At 44.6% G+C, this 20,532-nt stretch overlaps 1 protein-coding gene across 14 annotated transcripts in view; it reads right to left on the reverse strand.

Moving 5' to 3' along the window:
* Window positions 1–19,749, reverse strand: part of PCDH7 (protocadherin 7) — a 1,158,392-nt gene extending 1,138,643 nt beyond the window's left edge. For all 14 annotated transcript variants that reach the window (XR_012237043.1, XR_012237044.1, XR_012237045.1 and 11 more), the window contains exon 1: window positions 15,126–19,749. Coding sequence is in view for 8 of the 14 variants with exons in the window: in XM_073609016.1 (XP_073465117.1) it covers window positions 15,126–18,203 (3,078 nt within the window). In the remaining 6 variants the exon portion in view is untranslated. The remainder of the gene's footprint in view (window positions 1–15,125) is intronic.
* Window positions 19,750–20,532: the final 783 nt, after the last annotated feature.

Genomic DNA, 20,532 nt, shown 5'->3' on the forward strand with positions numbered 1-20,532 from the left:
TAAAATAAATACAAAAACAACTAAAAATCATCATAAATAAGTAGAATAAAATAATATGTAATACATTAATAAATAATAATTAACCTTAAAAAATAGTAAATACAATATTATTACTATTATTATTAATAATAATAATAATAATAATAATAAAATAACAATAAAAAACACCCAAACTCGAACAAAAATTATATTGTTAATAATAATAATAATAATAACAATTTATTTTGTGTAGGGGTTAGGGTGTTAAGTTATTTATTATTTTATTTTTTTAAGTGGTAATGGCTAAAGTTAAGGGTTAATTATTAATTTATTGTTAAAACACATCAAAAGTGTGCATAAAAACGCACAAAAAAATTCCGGAAAAGCGCTCAAAGTGGATACGCTTAGCTGTGAATGCAGCCTAAGTTGCACAGACAAACCTACTACAGTTAGCTGGGTCATCTATAAAAATGAAGAACTAACACTTTAAAGCAGAACTACAGGTAGACAATAAAATCATAATTGAATCCAGTTATGTATCAATCATAAAAATATTAATTGTATTTAAATACAGATAGTATAAGATGCTGGCCTGGAATCAGGCCAGTGACAAAGACGTACTGACTAACTGCAGAAAAAAAATTTGGGTCACTGGCAGGTCGGCGAGGTTGCAAGATAAAAAAATGACATATCTTAGCCATGCATTTAGCTGTTGTAATGGAGTTTAGCTTTAAAGTTCTAAAAACTAACCATTTCACTTTATGATGGATGTTGGCCTATTAAATCAAAGGATGAGGACTGCACTACTTTCAGTGCTGGACCTTGGTAATAGATGGGTGCTTGCAATGACTGCAGCAGATGGTGCAGCATAAATTTCCAGCACTCCGTGACTATGTCGCTTTGAGGAAGGGACCCTGTGCAGTCCCAAAACGTTGACTTATTTGACTCATTTGCTTCTGCACTATTAAATGAATGTATATTTTTCCAATGGTGTGCTGGTGACGTTTTACTGGCTTAATATAACTTTCCAGGGCTTCTCAAATGGAATCTCAGTTTTTCTCAGTTTTATTAAAAGTATGAGTGTTAAGTCAACTAATCCCTTGACATACAGCACGCTTTTATTGTGTTTAAATAGCCTCATATACTTAGGGATATAGGTTTTCATATATGATAATTACATGCTAAAACTTAAACGGCTATTATTAATTAGCACCCACAACTCATCAATGGTGCTTCTGTACTCATCAGATGTATCCCTTAGGATACATGGACTAACCGAAAGAGCTAATGCTATAAAAACACCAACCTTTATTTAAAAAATAAAAGGACAATGTCTTAGCTTTGAGTGGCTATACATGGCTCATTTTCTAAGTGGTATGCATAATTTAAACTTATGGAAGGGTGTAATGTTGGTTAGATAACTGCAGCATCATAGGCGTGTGCATGAGGTGTGCCAGGAGTGCCTGGGCATACCATATTCACCCCAAGTGCACTCTGTACACTGTGCAGCCCTGAACCCTGCTCTCTGTACACTGCGCACCCCTGAACCCTGTACTCTGTCACTGTACACCCCTGAACCCTGCTCTCTGTACACTTCACACCCCTGAACCCTGTACACTGCACACCCCTGAACCCTGTACACTGCACACCCCTGAACCCTACACTGTGCACCCCTGAACCCTGCTCTCCGTACACTGTGCACCCCTGAATCCTGCTCTCTGTACACTGTGCACCCCTAAGCCCTGCTCTCTGTACACTGTGCACCCCTGAATCCTGCTCTCTGTACATTGTGCACCCCTGAACCCTGCTCTCTGTACACTGCGCACCCTTGAACCCTGCTCTCTGTACACTGCGCACCCCTGAACCCTGTACTCTGTACACTGCGCACCCCTGAACCCTGCATTCTGTACACTGTGCACCCCTGAACCCTGCTCTCTGTAAACTGTGCACCCCTGAACTCTGCACTCTGTATATGGTACACTTCTGGTATTTAATGCCCCTTTAAGGCTCTCCAACTCTTAGTTCAATTAGGCCACACCCACCATTTGCTGCAGCGTGCCCTCACCCAAAGAACAGTGGGGAGCGTGGTTGAGTTCCTGCACCTACTCTCTGAGAAAAAAGCCCTGTGTATATGTGTGTGTGTGTATAAATATATACACATACAGTATATATATATATATATATAAATATACATACACACACTTACATGCATGTGTGTTTGAGCTTTAGGATGCACACTCTAATGATGCACACCTATGTGCAGCATGTTCCTGAGGTTTAGTGATCTCCCCATTGTGCATCATCAGCTGACTAATCTCATTTTGCTTCTATCAAAAAAAAAAAAATGCACATCTTTCTCTAGAATACTGAAGGAGATGGGCAAAGACAGGGCAACACAGTAGCTTAGAAGTTAGCATGTCTGCCTTGCAGCAGGACACTACCCACATGGAGTTTGCATTTTCCTACTGTGCTTACATGGGTAACAAGGTCCTCTGGTTTCCTCCCACACTCCAAAAGACATGTTGATAGGTTAAATTGCTCCTGTCTAAGGGCTCATGTACACACAGACTCTGTTGACTGCCGGCCACGGGAAAACGATTTTTTAAAACGTTCCTATCCTGAACGTGATTCTTCCGTGTTCAGGAGAAGGAGGTTGAGGGAGGTTGAACCTCCCATAACTGCAGCAGCTTCTAAACTATTTTAAAAACCTATGTGTGCATGGACATACAGGCTTTTATGAAGTTGTGTTTAGGAGCTTTGGTAAAAAAAACGCCAAAAGCTCGTAAACTCAAGTTTAGAAGCTGTATTGTACATGAGCCCTAAATTGGTCAAAGTATATGTGCATGTGTGTGAGATGGTGGTGTGCCACACACCAAGTTAGTTCAAAAGAGGAGCAGAATTTATTTTGAGACCATAAAACCATAAAAACGCTTAATTCATGGAAGAATATTGCACCAATATCAAGCAGGCCCTGATCTCTTGTGTGTCCAAGTACAATGATAGATAGCACAGACATCTGAAAAGCAGGAGCAGTCAGGTGCTGCAAGGTGAAGGGTAGAAAAAAACAAAAACTTTGTAAACCCTTCGATAAGGCAATTGGATTTGCACTAAATAGTTGACCTGACTGTTGGCAAATTGCTTGAGAAATAACTCCCACTACATTCCCCAGTAAAACAATATTTTACTTTACTAAGAGATCGAAGTTCTACTTTAACAAATATGCTGTGGAATTCCATAAAACATTAAGAGCATTAAGGGATCCATTAATACGACTACATTGTCTTCTGAAATGTGCTCCCGTTCAAGGCTGTCCTGGTATCACGTGGCCCGATGACCCTTTCCATGTCAGCTGCACATTATACTTCAACTAACCCTGAAGAAGTGTGCGCACTCCAGATGGGACCCTATTCATTAGTGCTCTCTGTTCATGTAACTGAATAATGATGAGGGTCATGCACACAAAAAGGAATGTAAAAGTCAACAAATTGAATTTTAAAAGTTATATATCTCCCCTACATGTGTCTTTGTCATGAGTGTTTTCCCTTTGGTCCAATTAGAGGTTAGAGGTTGAGATGTGTTATTGGACCAGGATGAATGGAAACTACAAACATTAGCACTTTCAAGTCACACAGATATATTGGTGTGCTAATGTTACGGTATTGACTTCAAACACACAGGAGGTAATGCAAACTGGATCAAGAAAAGAAGGGTTGTTGTCCAACGAAACCCCTATTTTATTTCAGCTAGAGAACTGAAGCTAGCATCTAATAAGAAGCTATGGGCAAAAACCCTTTTTGTTTATGTTTTTACATGCAACTTGTAGTACAGGAGCAGATTTACACCTTTTTTGGCCCCATATACTTTTAAATGGGGAAGCGTAAGTAAAAAAACATTCATTTTTCCAGCTTTTTTCTTTTTTCAGGCACTCCTATTAAAGTCTATAGAACACGTTCACACCTAAGCATATTCCAAATTGAAGTACTGTATGAAGCTCCAAAATGCTCAACATCTAAAATCCAATGTATTTCAATGGAGACTGTTCACAAATGAGCACTCAGATGCTTGCAGCTCCAAGCCTGAAGCTTCCAAAGCTACATGAACTATTTCTGAAGCAGATTTGGGCATTTTGGCTTCATAGACTTCAAAAGGAACGCCTAAAAATCTCCAAATTTTAAGTGTTTTTTCAAGCATATTTCAGGCATTTTTAAGCTTGATCTCCTCCTCCTAGTACACATACATATGTTAAACACAAGGCCCATAGGCCATATTCGAACCACCAAGCCTTGTCATGTGGCCTTAACACCCAGTTTTGCAGCCGGAACATGTCCATCTCGCCACCTCCAACTCTCACTCTCCAGCTCTCGCCTCTGTATTTACAACGGACAGCTTTGCTCGCAGTGGATCCTGGAACTAACAGATCCCACCATGCACTCACAGTGGGGCACGGCAGGGACAGATCTCCTGAATGTGAGAGAGAGAATAATCTCCTAGCAAGGCGAGGCAGAAGGAGGTAATAGAGTCATGCCAGGTAGGAGAGAGAGATGCAAGGAAGCTTTGGGGACGAGTGGAGGTGGCACACTGTGCATAGCACACCCCTAAACCCTGCACTCTTTATACAACACACCCCTGAATGCTACACTCTGTATGTAACACACTCCTGAACCCTGTATTCTGTATGCAGCGCACCCGTAAACCCTGCACTCTGTACATGATGCACTACTGAACCCTGCACTCTGTATGCAGCGCACCCCTAAACCCTGCACTCTGTACATAATGCACTACTGAACCCTGCACTCTGTACATAATGCACTACTGAACCCTGCACTCTGTATGTAGTGCAACCCTAAACCCTGCACTCTGTACATAATGCACTACTGAACCCTGCACTCTGTATGTAGCACGCCCCTAAAACCTGCCCTCTGTATGTAGTACACCCTTACAACCTGCACTCTTTGCATAGCGCACCCCTGAACTCTGCACTCTGTGCATAGTGCAGCCCTGAACTATGCACTCTGTGCATAGCCCACCCCTGAAACTGCACTTTGGGCAAAATACACCCCTGAGCCCTGCACTCTTTACATAATCCACTCCTGAACTCTGCACTCTGTTAGTAGCTCACTCCTGAAATCTGCACTCTGTATGTAGCATAATCCTGTACTCTGCACTAGGTGCATAATGCACTCCTGAACTCTATATGTATGTAGCGTAATCCTGTACTCTGCACAATGTGCGTAATGCACTCCTGAACTCTATACTCTGTATGTAGCGTAATCCTGTACTCTGTACTATGTGTGTAATGCACTCCTGAACTCTATACTCCGTATGTAGCATAATCCTGTACTCTGCACTATGTGTGTAATGCACTCCTGAACCCTGCACTCTGTATATAATCCATTTCTGAACTCTGCACTCTGTTAGTACTGCACTCTTGAACCCTGCACGTTGTACGTAGTGCACCCCAGATACAACAAGCCCTTTGACAGCAACCATACTGCTGATGCAGCCCACAATGTAATTGAGTTTGACACCCCTATCCTAGTGCTTTCCATTGACTAAAACAAAATGCCTGGAGTTTGAATACACATGAAAACACTTAAAATACTCTTCTAAAATGCTCATATATGTGTGCAAAGATGCTCAAACAAAAACGCAGCAATGGCCAAAAAATGTGTGATTCTGCCCCTAAGAAACTCACGTACTTTTTTGAGCCTCACCTGACACAAGACATAGCATTCAGGTGAGAATGGCTCATTCATTTGCTTCAGTTTTCCTAAGCCAGCTGCACAGAATACAGCCATGCCAGTACGGGGACTGCACAGACATCCAGACTAGAGCTGTGTACTAATTTAGACCTCTGTATTGTTTTATGTGTTATACTGATTTTTCTGACATTCACAAGAACTGCGCGACCAACACCGCAGTACAGCTGATCAGCAATGTGCAGAACACGGTGTTACTGCTGGGACGATAGATGACAATGTACGTCACGAATGTCCTAATCAGTACCGCTTGTACTGCACACAGAAGCCTATCTCCACATATATTTATTTTCCTGTTTGGGTATAGTTATACATTCTCATTTGTGTGTTACAGCATCTGCTGACAAGAAATCTTACTATCTGGTTGCAGACGGCATATTCTTTTACATATGTTTGTCAAACGGCCTGTGATACACTATTTTGTAAATGGAAACGATTTCCCTGACCTCTGATATTGTGGTCAATGAGATGTATCACTTACCTAGTCTAATTAAACTAATGGCACTAGGTATCAGCTTCCACCATTACCACGCAGGTCAAGACCCTCCCCAACGCATGCCTACATGTGCCTATTAATTTAGCTTGCATGTTTCTGTATCCAATATGCATGAGAAGTGCTGACACAGCAAGAACATAGCTGGACATAAGAGGCAACAATAGACGCACTAGAGCCTGTAGAAGGCAATGTCGTTCTTCCTTTAGATCTATCTACCGATCTGGCTGATAATAAGCTGTGTTTGCATGCTCATACATACACTATATCTACAGACAAAATCGCAGCTTGCCCAACTAGTTGGCAGACATGCTGGTACTTGTAGTTCTATGACAACAAGAGGATCTAGGCTCTAAGGGGGTGATTTACTAAAACTGGAGAGTGCAAAATCTGGTGCAGGTCTGCATAGAAACCAATCAGCTCCCAGGTTTTAGCCTGGTTCATACCAGTGCAGTTTTGAAGTCACACGAGCAGTGCAGCTTGCTAATATGTGTACAACGTCATTTGCAAACTGCACAAAAACAGCACAGGAACCTTTTTCAAAGTCACTGCAATTTGAGTCGCAGCAATTTGAACAGTTCCATTGCCACAAATGGGGTGCGACTTGCCATGCAACTTTGAACTGTCAGGTCCCATGAAAAGTCGCACTGGTTTGAACCAGGGCTTATTGTCAAAGCTTCAAGCTGAAGTTAGAAGCTGACTGGCTACCATGCACAGCTGCACCAGATTTTGCACGCTCCAGTTTTAGTAAATCTGCCCCCCATGTATTTGTAGCAGTTTGCATTGCCAAAGCCATGTTTCCTTCTAAGGCCCCATTCACATCTGTGCATTATACGTGCTGTGCGCTAAAAAGAGTCCTGCGTGCTGCATCTTTGATGCGCTTTCATCTAAACGCATGTTCTATAGAGTTTAATGGTAGTGCGCCTAAAATGCCCCAAAATACCAAGTAAAAAAAAAAAAAAAAACATCAAGACTTTGAATACGAGACTTCATAGAAGCTAGTAAAACCATCGCATCAAATTCCCATAATGTTCTAAAAAAAAATCTGATTGGCTGTTACATGTAACACACAGACTGTCCGTGACAAATCCTTTCATCAGACGCTTTCACAAAAGATGACTGAGCCTAGGATCACACTGATGCGGTGCAGGGTTCGCAGCGAGTCCTGTGCAGTTCCTGGACCACATCACAATTACACTTCATTCATGCGACCCGCTGCCGATGTCAGTGTTAAGGTAATGACACCACAACAACGGTTCACAAAATGGAGTGCGATTGGCTGAATTGGATCGCATGAACACCCATGCGATCTGATTCTAGTGCCTCACAAAAGGGTGCATGCACCTTTTTTGTACGGGTGTGGTGGGCTCAAATCGCACTGCAAAGAAAGAAGGTTCCGCGCACGGCATCAGTGTGAAACTAGGATCAGTCCTTCTAGGCTACTTGTGAATGTAATGCTCCGTTCAAACTTCAGCGTAGCGATTTACTAGCATTTTTCTGCATTTTTAAAAAAAAGCATTTTTGCAGCTTTTTACAAGCATTTTTAAAAGCATTTTAGAAGTGTATTACTAGTGTTTTAGCTTTAGGCATTTTTGTTTAGCCAATAGAAACCACTAGGGGAAGGAGAGGGAAAGGAAATTAGGGGTGGAGAGCTGCTATTTGCACTGAAAATGCTTGTTAAATGCTCAAGTCCAGCTCATGTACTTTTTTGAACGACAGGCGTTGTGCTTTAGGGGACAGAACGCTCAGATGTGAACAGGGGCCATTGAAATGAATGGGATTTGGCTTGTTCAGCGTTTTAGAGCTAAAAGCTTTAAGCAGAAAATCGCTCAGGTGTGAACGGGGCCATAGGCTCCATTCACACCTGAGCATATCGATTTGCTGCTGTTTTTAGGGAGTTTTTTACGCTTTTTTGCAACTTTTTACAAGCATTTTTAAAGCATTTTAGAAGTCTATTCCAAGCATTTTACAACTTCAGTTTTTTTTTTTTTTTTTTTCCAATAGAAAGCACTACGGGGGGAATTAAAATGGAGAACTACTATTTAAGCAGAAAATGCTCGTAAAACGCTCAAGTCAGGGGTTTCTACTGAAGTCTATGGGGTCAAAAACGCTTGTAATCTGCCAAAAAGAAGTTCATGCCAAAAAGAAGCTCAAGCAGAAAAATGCTCAGGTGTGAACAGGGCCTTAATGTGCCACTGCACTAATTGCTCTCCAATGTAATAAGGACTGTCTGTGCTGTCCACCACTCAGCTTAAACCCTTCACTGAAAAAATGACAGTTGTAAAAAGGTTCTCATTTGATTGATCACTATGCTACGATTCCTGTTTCAGAAACTATAATAAGGCTCCATTCACACTAATGCGTTTTTTGATGCATTTTGCATTTAGCAGAAATGCATGGGAATTCTTAACATGGGTTCCTATGGAACATGTTCACATCAATGCATTTTTGTGCCTCTGCATTTTTGGAAAGGGTCGGGGACTTTTTTTCATGCAAAATGTAGCGTTTTGCATGTAATAGAATTCAATGGACCCGCATCCAAAAACGCAAGTACCACGTTTTTGACGTGTTTTTAACATGTTTTTGACACGTTCTGCGGTTTTTTCTTTCTTTTTTCTTACACTGTATACAGCATAAAAAAACACTGTAAAAAAAAAACCCTGCAAAATGCGTCAAAAACGCATGTTCAAAAACGCGGCAAGCAAAGCAAAAAGCACTGCAGAAACGCTCAAAAGCAACATGCATAGGTGTGAATCGAGCCTAAGGCCCTATGCTATTAAGGGCTCATGCACACTGCAGTTAAAAAAAAAAAAAAGAACTGCTTTTACAGGCATTTGAGCTTTTATTTCAGCTTGAAGAAGCTTGTACTTTTTTAGGCTCTTTTGCATGTTTTTATTGAGCTTCTTTGAGCTATTTTAAGCTTCTTTGAGCTTTTTTGAGCATATACATTTTTTTTTTCGCAAACCCTCCCCTCAGCTCATTTTCCTCATTTTTTTTTTTTGTGTGTGTTTTCAAGCTCCTTTGAACTTTTTTATGCTCTTTTGCGCATTTCTGGTCACTCAGGCGTCTTTTCTGCTTGAAAGTTCCTCTCAAAAATGCAAGTTTGGTGGGGATTTTTTTTTCTGCCTGTAAACTCCTGAAAAAGCCATAGTGTACATGGACCACATTGGCTAACATGGATGGTGGGATTCCAGGCAGGAAAAAATAAGAGCTCAAAAGCCTGTAGAAGCAGCTTCTTCGAGTTTCTTTGAGCTGCAGTGTGCATGAGCCCTAAGGACCAGTGTATCCGGGATTCTGAGGCTGACGTTGGTTTGTGCTTTGTTTTATACTTCCATCAATGTGAATGCATGGCAAACACATCTCCAAAGCACCCCAAGCCCATTACACCAGCTCTCAGGGCCAGTTCACTGCGTGGTCGCTGCGTGGTGCGAGATTGCATGTGATTCGCATCGTGCTGCAGTGCAAATCACATGCGATGTCTGAGCGATGCGATTTCAGCCATACAGATAGTATGGTTGAAATCGCATTACATTTCGACTAAACTCGTACAGGACCCTTTTTTTTTCTTTTTTGGTCCGCACCAGAATCGGATTGCATGGGTGTTCACACCTATGCGAACCAATTCATGTCTGACCTGTCAGTCCGTAGTGCGATATGCAAGTTGAAATGGGGGTGTCATTAACAATGTTTTGACACTCCCCACAGTTCGCATATGGCAGTGTGATTCGCAGGGTTCCCACATCGCACAAGTGTGAACTGAGCCTAATTATATAAATGATGTAACAATTAAAAAAAAAAAAAAATTAGTTACACAATCTTCTCTTTCCTTTTTTTTTTTTCTTTTAATAAGGATGAAAAAAGAACCCCTGCTAGTAGGAAAGCCACACACGCACACATCAATTAGAGGTAATTAGAATGATATACAACTAGCTACTTCCTAAAATAAACAATGTTGCTTAAAAGCTACAAAGTTTCATGTGACAAACTGCTAGACTTCAGAGGAGTCTATACAAACACATTAAATCAAGATGCTCTATGTGCAGCCAATGTCAAGGAAATACATAGAAGAGAATGCTAAAAAAATGTATTGTCAGAATTCTGTGCAATGCTGATACACTTCAAATGTTATTTTTAAGATTGTTTTGTTGTTGTTCCATTATTAGTAAAAATATTGCATAACATTTAGTCTTGGGTAAGCATAACAAAAGCAAATATAATACTAATTCGGTTTTTTCTGTAAATTCTGTATAATAGTAATAATACAACTGAAAACCAAAGTCCTTATTTATTAAGGCAAAGACATAGAGGAGCCGTGGAATAAAGATGATCCACAAATCTACGGAATCCTGAGATCTGATAGGTCAGGGGGTTACAGGACCTCGTGGCTCTCTTTGGATTGCTTTAATAAATAAGCCCGACTATGCGACATTTCTCTACCACAGTCGCTGACTTACCATCACACACCATGATGGCCGTGGAAGGAAATGCCAGTGACACAATTCTGGTTACTGTTTTGCCTCATTGCTACAGCAGACAAATGCAGCATACCAAAAGTGCCTTTGTCTGTCTGTTGGCTGATAGAAAAACAAATGTCTAGCCTCGCAGCAGCGACTTGGGGGTGAAAGAGCAGACTTTCAGGACAAGGAGAGAAAATAGGATTCTGCCAAGAAAAACATGACATCAGCAGACATAAAGCCCATGCATTGCTACACATACTGGAAGAGACTCCAACAGGCTAAGAGCAAGAGAAGGTGCAAAATACAGTAACCAATAGCAGCCACCAGCAATGACTTGTAGAAGAGAAGAATGAATTCTGATTGGTTCCTATGGGTTACTGCACTTTGTTGATTGTTCTTTATCTTATTTAATAAGCCTCAAAGTTCTTCAATTAAAGCGGTATTAAACCCAAAAACAAATGTATTTTATTGCAATGTACTCATTCTTAGGGTGGCTGCATTTGTTTTCTTTTTTGTGGGCTTTTTTTCATTTAGGTCTCATGCAGATTGGATTGTTGCTAATTCTTCTCGACTCTCTTGTTTCTGGCAGCATCGTTTTGGCAGAAAAAAAATGGTGGAAGCTTGTAAACGCATGTAATTGGCCAGAATAATAATTTGTTCTGGCCATTGGAATGAATTAATGCTCAAGTGCTAAACGTGCCTAGCGTTTACACGCATAAAACCAAAATGCCATTGCTCCTGGATGCACTGGCTGTGGGGATTTTTTCTGCCTTTAAACTCTTCTAAGCCTAGGTTCACAGTAAATGCGGCTTTGAAATCATGCGACTTCACTTGAAATCACTCAATTCCAAAGCCGCATACCAATGCGACTTCAGGTGCAACTTGGCTGACATCAGTATGACTTCATGCACAGATGTCTATGCAAGTCACGCCTGAAATCACCAAAAGTAGTGCAGGAACTACTTTTTCAAATCGTTGCGGCGCAGCAAAGTCAGCGTTGCATGGATTTGAACAGTTTTATTGCCAACGATACGGTGCGACTTGTCATATGAGATTTGACCTCTCAAGTCACACCGGTGTGTCTGCATGGACACATGGAGGTTGTTTTCCTAAAACTGAAATGTACAAAATCTGATGCAGCTCTGCATAGAAACCAATCAGCTTTAAAGATTTTTGTGAAAGCTTAATTGAACAAGCTGAAGTAAGAAGCTGATTGGCTACCACCATGCATGCACAGCTGCACCAAATTTTGCACTCTCCAGTTTTAGTAGATCAACCCCATAGGCTAGCATGCGGGGGTGTTTAAAAGCAGAAACAAAAAAAATGCCAGATGCCCCTAACAGCCACATGAAAAACATCCAGTGTGCATGAGGCCTTATTTTCACCTGGTGATCCTGCCAATAATATGTCTGTTATTTCTCACTTCTCTTTAACAGCAAAAGTGGCAGTTAGAGGGTTGAGACAAACCATTTAACACTAATAGGGGTGCCAACAATGGTCAGCTTTTATTCATTTATGTAAAATCTGTATTTGAAAAGGGTTAAAAGCTGTTGCTGCTACTGCTTAAAAAGCGTCAGCTGAGTTTAGATTGAATTTGTTAGCAGAGCCAAATTTACCAGGGCATCCAACGCTACCCCCTCCCCAGATCGACAATGCTGCTGTCCGAATGAGACACCCTAGGACAGGAAGTGTGTTACTCGGAGAAATAAAGAAAACGAATGCAGCCACCACCACATTGAAGGGCAGGTAAACTATAATATATCACATTTACGTTTTTGGGGTTTAATACATCAAAGAACAATGTGCCTACCCACAGCGACCAATGAAAAGTCAGCTTTCATAATTACGACTTCTCTACACTGACATACATCTGGTTCCTATGGGTAACTGCAGATCTCTGCCTTCAATTAAATGACCTTACAACTTGCTGCTTAAAAGAATGTTATTAAATAACACAATGGGAAATTTTGGGGTACATGCACTTTAAAAACAAATATAACTGACATGAGAGTTCTTTTTCCCACCAAAGGGTTAAAAGGGTCTCATATTTCTATCATTAAACCATACGGATCTGAGGTCTGTGATTAAACTGCTTTCCACAGCCTGTGTCTAATGAAAACTCCGCATGATATGATGTCATGTCAGCATCAGATATCTAGCACAAACCTTTCCATTAGTGGCATCAGCCTGCAGAGCTATTGCCAGTCTTTGCAAGTCACCACTGTGTTACATTCTATTGGCTGCCAGGCTCTCCCAGTGCTCATGAAATGACAGAGTTCAGCCTGATAGTAGCATGCTAACCAAATGCTGCATTAACACCAGATAAATGAGTTTCACCTTTACATGTTACTGTAAAAACGCAGAATCGGTGCGCTTAATTCTCAATGTAATTACCCTGCCTGGTGATTTCATAGGAGCCAAATCCAACGGGGGGCTATTAGTCTGCTAATAATCAAGTGGGGCTAATAATGAAGCTATTAGAATACACAGCTGCCTATATGGTATAATAGCAGTGTGTGCATGTAAAGTAGGGGTGTACATACAGAAATAGGAATAATAGGCATACAGAGCATGATGACAGCCCTGCTAACTTATTCTTGTCTCAAACATTGTGTGTGTGTGTGTGTGTGTGTGTGTGTGTGTGTGTGTGTGTGTGGGGGGGGGGGGGGGGTAATACTCCCAGTAACCCAGTTGGATATTTCCAGCTAAAGCAGATTTTCATTAGAAATGCAAAAATGTACACCTTTCTGTGCGTCAGCCTCCAAGGAGCTGATCTGGGGCACATCTGCAGGCGAGATGTTAAAACGCTTAAAAAGTATGTGATTAACCCCTTGATGACTGACAACAGCTTCAGTCTCAACGCACTGAAATCAGTGCACTGCAGAGGAAGACGTTCTAAATAAGAAGATACAGTATTCTTCCACCACTAAGTGATTGCAGATCAGAGGCTCAATTCACAAAGCTAAAAACAAAAAACAAAAAAAGTGACAGTTATTTCAAGGAGATTTGAAAATGACAGTCACGTGGTTTCAGTAAAGATGGTTATTCTTATGTTAATGCTTTGTGAATGGAGCTTATGAGCCTAGGCTCCGTTCACATTACCGTCTTCAAAGTCACGCGATTTTTGGTGTGACTTTGGAGCATGACTTTGATGCAACTTTTGGTGCGATTTTAGATCTGACTTTACATTCTGTGGATCAGCCCTTGTTTACACTAGTAGGTTTGAAATCGCGCTACTTCAGCAGGATTTCAAAGCCGCAGCTTAGTGCGATTTGCACCTCCGATTTCACCCTGCTTCACATCAGCGTGGCTTTAAAATTGCGTGATTTTAAAGCTGCAGATCAGTGCGATTTGCACCTCCGATTTCACCCTGCTTCACATCAGTGTGGCTTTAAAATTGCGTGAATTTAAAGCCGCAGATCAGTGCGATTTGCACCCCCAATTTTGTCCTGGTTCACACCAGTAATGCTTTGAAATAGCGAGATTTCAAAGCTGCAGATTCAGTGCGATTTGCACCTCCGATTTCATTGCGGCTTGCGACTTCATTTAACAGAAGTCTATGCAAGTCGCAATGAAAAAGTAGTGCAAAAACCTTTTTCAAAGTCTCTGCAACTCGATTTGAATGGTTCCATTGCCAGCAATGGGGTGCGCCTTGTCATGCGAATTGGAACTGTCAAATTGCATGACAAATCGCATGCATTTGAACGAGGGCTCAAAGTCGCATCAAAAGTTGCACCAGAGTAGTGCAGGCACCTTTTCAAAGTCATTGCGACTTCCAAGTCACACCAATTTGAACATTGAAAAGAACGGGGTGTGACTTATCATCCGACTTTAATGTCCAAAGTCGCATGACAAATCACATAAGCATGAATGGAACCTAAAGCAGGCCATGAATGAGTCAAAAAAAAGGAATGAAAATTCTTGGTCGTAATATTAGTGTCCCAGCTGCCGTGTCACAATCAAAAGTTCCTGGTCCAACATGCTGGATTTTGTTTAGAAAAATGAAACAAATGATGGCACATTCGTATTCGCCACTTTTGTTTTTCGATTGACAGAGCGTTCGTTTTTTTTGACTCGTCATGGCTTGCTTTAGGTAGCCAAGCCAAGAAAACCTGTGCTTGCTTCAAGCAAACAAGAGGAAATTAAACAATAATCCCCTTAAACCGATTGACTGTTGGATGCAAAACAAGCTTTCTGTTCTAATGGAAATGTTGGGTCTAGGTGTTTTTAGCTGACATGACATCATATGGTTGTTAGATATATGAGGGTTCTTCAAAAAGTTTCTGCACTTTTTTAAATAAATTATATATTTAGAAATGCGGAAACTTTTTGAAGAATATATATATTTTCACTCTCTTTTTTTTACAGCATATCACAACTAGCAAAAGCACTTGGTTGATTGCATTGCACATTATTGTGGATTTTCTTTTAGCTTACCTGTTTGCTGTACTTGTTATTGGTCTGACAACTGTACTCAGAACAATGATCTGATCCAATTGAGATGTTGTCTCCAGCTCCTACAAAAGTGTTGGCTGGTGGTAAATCTTGCACAGCCTGGTGCTTTTTCCCAGCAGTAGGTGACTGGGGATGAAGCTGCACAGTAGGTAGCGGGGAACTAGATTTGTAATGCCTTGCTAGGTCAGGGCTTCCGGGACCTCCATTCACAGTTCTGTATCTTCCCATGCTGGGGCTGTCAGACAGCTTTTCATTCACACTGTCATATCTCTGCCCATTTGGCTTTGATGCCTCCACTGTCACTATGCTGCTATACAAGGGCTGTTTGGACTTTTTATTTTTCTTATCCTTTTTGGGTTTTTTGGATTTGTCATGCTGCTGAGGTGTGAAGAAGTCCTCATGATCTTTTTTGCCAGCTTCATAGCCATTGTTACTCTTGGCCCTACAGTAACGTGCCATGACCACCACCAGGATGATCAGGATGACAGTCATGATGCCAGCCACCACACCAATCACTATGCTCAGTCTCTGCTTGCTCATTTCATAGCTGGGGTCCCCTGCTATGTCCTGGGTTAAGGGGGTATGCAAACTTCTGGCAATTTGGGAATCCACCACTGAAGCATTGAAGACAGTCTCATTGATGAACACATGGACAAGGGCTGTGGTGGACTGAGGAGGTTGACCGCTGTCATTGACTTGGATGACCAAGCGGTGAAGGCCATAGTGCTTGGAGGCCAGCTTCCCAATCAGAGACACCACCCCACTGGCTGGGTTGATTTCAAAGAGCTTAAAGGGGTTTCCTCCAACAATGCTAAAGTTGAGTTCTTTATTGACTCCAGAGTCAGTGTCCATGGCCACAACTGTGGCTACCACTGTCCTGACACCACTGGAAGGGGGGACCACAGTATAGGAGCTGTTGATGGGGCTGGTGATGATGGGGGCATTGTCATTCTCATCCATAACAAAGAGGGAGACTGTGGCTGTAGCAGACCTTGGGGGGTCCCCACCATCTACAGCTTTGACTTTGAAAGTGTAAGAAGTTTGTTGCTCCATGTCAAAGGAGATGGTGGAGCAGATGGTGCCGGTGTTGTTCTCTATTTTGAAGATGCCATTGTCCTCCTCTATGAACAAACTCATCTCTGCATTGCGACCTTTGTCGGCGTCCATCACCGTCACCATCCCCACAGGGCTGTTGGGTTGAAGGTTCTCCTTGACGTAGAAGTTAAAGACCTCCTGCATGAACTTGGGGTCATTGTCGTTGGTGTCGGCCACTTGGACCACCACGGTGGCAGTGCCTTGCATGGTGGTGGGCAGACCCTTATCCTTGGCCACCACTTTGAACTCGTATCGGTCGTTGTCCTCCCGGTCCAGGACTATGTTGGCAGTGATGTCCCCAGAGTCGGGGTGGATAGAGAAGACCCCAGCCACCGACTGCTCCAGGGAGTAGGCGATTTCGGCATTCTTGCCGCTGTCGGCGTCGGTGGCTATGACTGTGGCCACCCTTTCTCCAGGGACGTTGTTCTCCGGGAAGGCCACCTCAACCACTGGCTGGCTGAAGACTGGGGGGTTGTCATTGGTGTCCACCACCTTGACCAGTAAGGAGTTGTTGCTGGACAAGCTGGGGCTCCCAGAGTCCACAGCCACGATGATGACATTGTACTCCTTGACGTTCTCATAGTCCAGAGGGGCTGAGGTGTGCAGGAAATACTTCTTCTTATTCTGCTCCCCCTCGCTGTCACTGGCCGGTTTGAGTTGGAAAGGGACATCCCCGACCACGGTGCAGGTGACCACTCCATTCTCACCCTGGTCCCTATCGGACACCTGCACCAGGGCGATAGGGGTGTCCACCAAGACGTCCTCGGCCACGCTGGCCATGCCGTCCTTCACCGGGATCCGGCCGATCTTCCTGATGTCAATCAGCGGCACGTTATCGTTCTCATCCTTGATGTTGAGGATGACGGTGGCCTTGTCGGTCTTCGGGGGCTGGCCGCGGTCCCGTGCCATGACGGTAAAGCGGAGCTGATTGACCTCCTCGCGGTCTATCCTATGCATGACGCTCAGCCAGCCCGAGTTCTCGTCCAATCGGAGCAGCCGCCTCACCGACTCGGTGGCCGCGCCGAAGACATACTCGATCTGCCCGTTCACCCCGACATCGTAATCGGTGGCCTTGAGCTGTAGGATGGGGGTCCCGGGGGCACTGTTCTCCGCCAGGTCGGCCTCGTACACGCTCTTCTCGAAGCGGGGGCTGTTGTCATTGACATCGGTGATGAGGACCCGGAGGATGGACTGCGAGGAGCGCGGTTGTTCCCCGCCGTCCCGGACCCGCAGGGTCAGCTCATACGAGTCCCGCTGTTCCCGGTCCAGAGCCCCCTTAACGATGAGCTGCGGCTGCTTCTCCCCGTCGGAGGTGTCGGCTACTTGCAGCTCGAACACGCTGCTCCTGCCGTCGGTCTCCATCCGCCTCTTGCCCGGGTAGAGGGCGCTCTCCCCGCTGCCCCGGCGCCCGGACACGAACAGACTCTCCCCGGCGTCCGGGATCAGCTCGTAGCGTTCGATGCCGTTCCGGCCGAAGTCGCGGTCGGTGGCGGTGGGCAGCAGGTAGAGGGTCCCCACCGGCCGGTTCTCCTCCACGGTCAGGGTGAGCACCGGGGACGGGAAGGTCGGGGTGTTGTCGTTAATGTCCAGGATGACCACCCTGCCCTCGAACAGCTCCACCCAGCTCTGAGAAGGGCCGATCACCGACACCTCGAAGTCGATGAAGCATTCGTTCTCATCGAAGATCATCTGACACTGCGGCAGCTTCTCCCGGTCTATGCGGCGCTCGTTGGTGCTCAGCTCGCCGGTCATGTTGTCGATCTTGAAGAAGTCGGAGCCGGACTCCAAACTGAAGGTCACCTCGCCCGAACCGGCCACGATGCTGATGTCCGAAGCCACGTTACCGATCCTGATGTCGGGCTGCCCTTCCTCGGCGATCCGGTACTTCAGTAGCTTGTTGGAGGCGGCCAGAGTCAGCGACAGCCGCAGCAGGAGAGCGCAGCAACCCCATAGTATGGTCCTCATGGCTGCGGAGCCGGGCCGCGGAGCTGTGTGCTGGGGAAGAGCGGAGCCTATGGGGGGCGGGAGCGGCGTGTGATGTCCCGGGGTAAAGTTACCCGCTCATAGCTCTCCGATTACTCCTCAGTCAATGAGATGAGCCTTGACCCCCCTACCCTACTCAGTGCGGGGCCCCGGGGCAGGGGACCTTTACTGGGTGCAGGATAGCTAGAATACTGGAGATGAGTATACTGGGTGTCCCTTGTACTCCTCTATAGGATAATGAAGATGAGTATACTGTGACCCTTGTACTCCTCTATAGGTGATGAGTTCCTCTACTCCTCTATAGGAAAAGATTGATGAGTGCTGAGAACACTGTGTGTCCCTTGTACTCCTTTATGGGTGATGATCTCCTCTGCAGGATATATAAAATATTGGAGATGAGTATATTGTGTCCTGAGCTCCTGTATTCCTTTCTAGGATAGCATTTTGGAGATGAGTGCCCCTTGTACTCCTCTGTGGGTGCTGAGCTCCTCTATAAGATGGAATATTAGAGATGAGTGCTGATATACTCTGTCCCTTGTACTCCTCTACGGGTGCTGATCAGCAGCTGTACTCCTCTACGGGTAGGACAGAATATTGAAGATGGGTGCTGATAGCCGGTAATGTGTGTCCCTTGTACTCCTCTATGGAAATATAGAATATTTAAGATGTATATTCCTTGTTCTCCTCTCTGGGTACTGGTCCCCTGTACTCCTCTCTCAGACTGATGTGGTCCTGTACTCCTCTAGCAGTGCTCATCTCCCCCCCAGTCCCCCAGTCTCAGTTCTAATCTCCGGTCCTCCTGCCGGGGCTGATCTCTCCTCTTGGTACTGATTTGCTCCAGTCCTGATCAGCAGTTCTCCTGCCTTGGTTCTGATCAGCAGTCAGTCCTGGTTTGGTGGCGGTCTCCTGGGGTCCTGGTTTGGTGATCTACTCTGGTTCTGGTTTGGTGGTGGTCTCCTGGTTTGGTGGTTGTCTCCTGGTTTGGTGATCTCCTCTGGTTCTGGTTTGGTGGTGGTCTCCTGGTTTGGTGGTGGTCTCCTGGTTTGGTGATCTCCTCTGGTTCTGGTTTGGTGGTGGTCTCCTGGTTTGGTGGTCTCCTCGGGTCCTGGTTTGGTGATATCCTCCAGTCCTGGTTTGGTGCTGATCTCCTCGGGTCTTGGTTTGGTGATCTCCTCGGGTCTTGGTTTGGTGCTGATCTCCTCGGGTCTTGGTTTGGTGATCTCCTCGGATCCTGATGATCTCCTCGGGTCCCCGGTGTGTATCAGTTCCCGGGACAGCGGAGGGATGTGATGTCCAGACCGGGGATGTGTGATGTCAGTGGCCCCCCCACACGTTCTCTTTGTAGGATCCCAGGCATGTATGGCGATGCTTCCCCCGGTAATCGCTGGCTGTCCGGAGAGCGGCTCGGGGCTGTATGGAGGGCGGGAGCCGCAGTCGGTGTACCTGCATGTGTTAGCAATATGTATCTGCAGCCCTGAGAACGATTCACAAATGATATTGCAGTCTCTCCCCTCCCCCCACCCCCCGGCTCTCCTCCCCCTTCCTCCTCTTGTCCCAATGCAGGTAACCGGAGCTCAACCCGATCCCTGCCAGTCATAGGTTAGCAGGCAGCCGGTGATCGGGGGTGAGAGGGGGGGTCCGGCCAGGTCTGGGGGGTCATGGAGGGGGGGGGGGGGGCTTCTAGAATGTGACCAGGGAGCAGCAAGTTTTGTCCGGAGTGCCGGGGAGTCTCCCTCCTGACGCAGCACTGATCTCAATGAAGGAGGACCAGACCATTGACTTGGCAAATCCCAGCCACACACTCCGATCACATTGCCGGCCACTACAATGGGGAGAACAGCAAAGCTTCATATGATAGGAGGCTAAGCCATGACAGACTGGGGGGGGGGGGGCACCCCTATAATACATACAGGAGCCAGCATGTATACCAGGGGAAGACTGATGGCATGCACTGCCATGGACATCCACATCATACATGACACAGACTTATTGGTAAATAGAACATACTGCTGCTGGGGATCGATTTTCAGTTGTGAAGCCTCCAGTGCAGCCCACATACAGTAGGTAGTAAGGGGAGGAAGGTGGCCAAGTTGGATCGATGGGTAACATTGCTGCACTGCTATGTCTCAGGCTTATTCCACATCGTATGTTATCAATAGGGCACTTCAGGCAGCTGATAGATACTACTAGATCAATAGATGTATTGGTTGATTGTAGATGAATTGATCAGTAGACACATCAATTGAAGATAGATCTTTCCTTGATTTATATTAAAACTGCTGCTTTCATGTACAGCAGGTCGATTCCAGTT

The sequence above is a fragment of the Aquarana catesbeiana genome, linkage group LG01 (assembly GCF_042186555.1).
Source record: "Aquarana catesbeiana isolate 2022-GZ linkage group LG01, ASM4218655v1, whole genome shotgun sequence".
Lineage (NCBI taxonomy): Eukaryota > Metazoa > Chordata > Amphibia > Anura > Ranidae > Aquarana > Aquarana catesbeiana.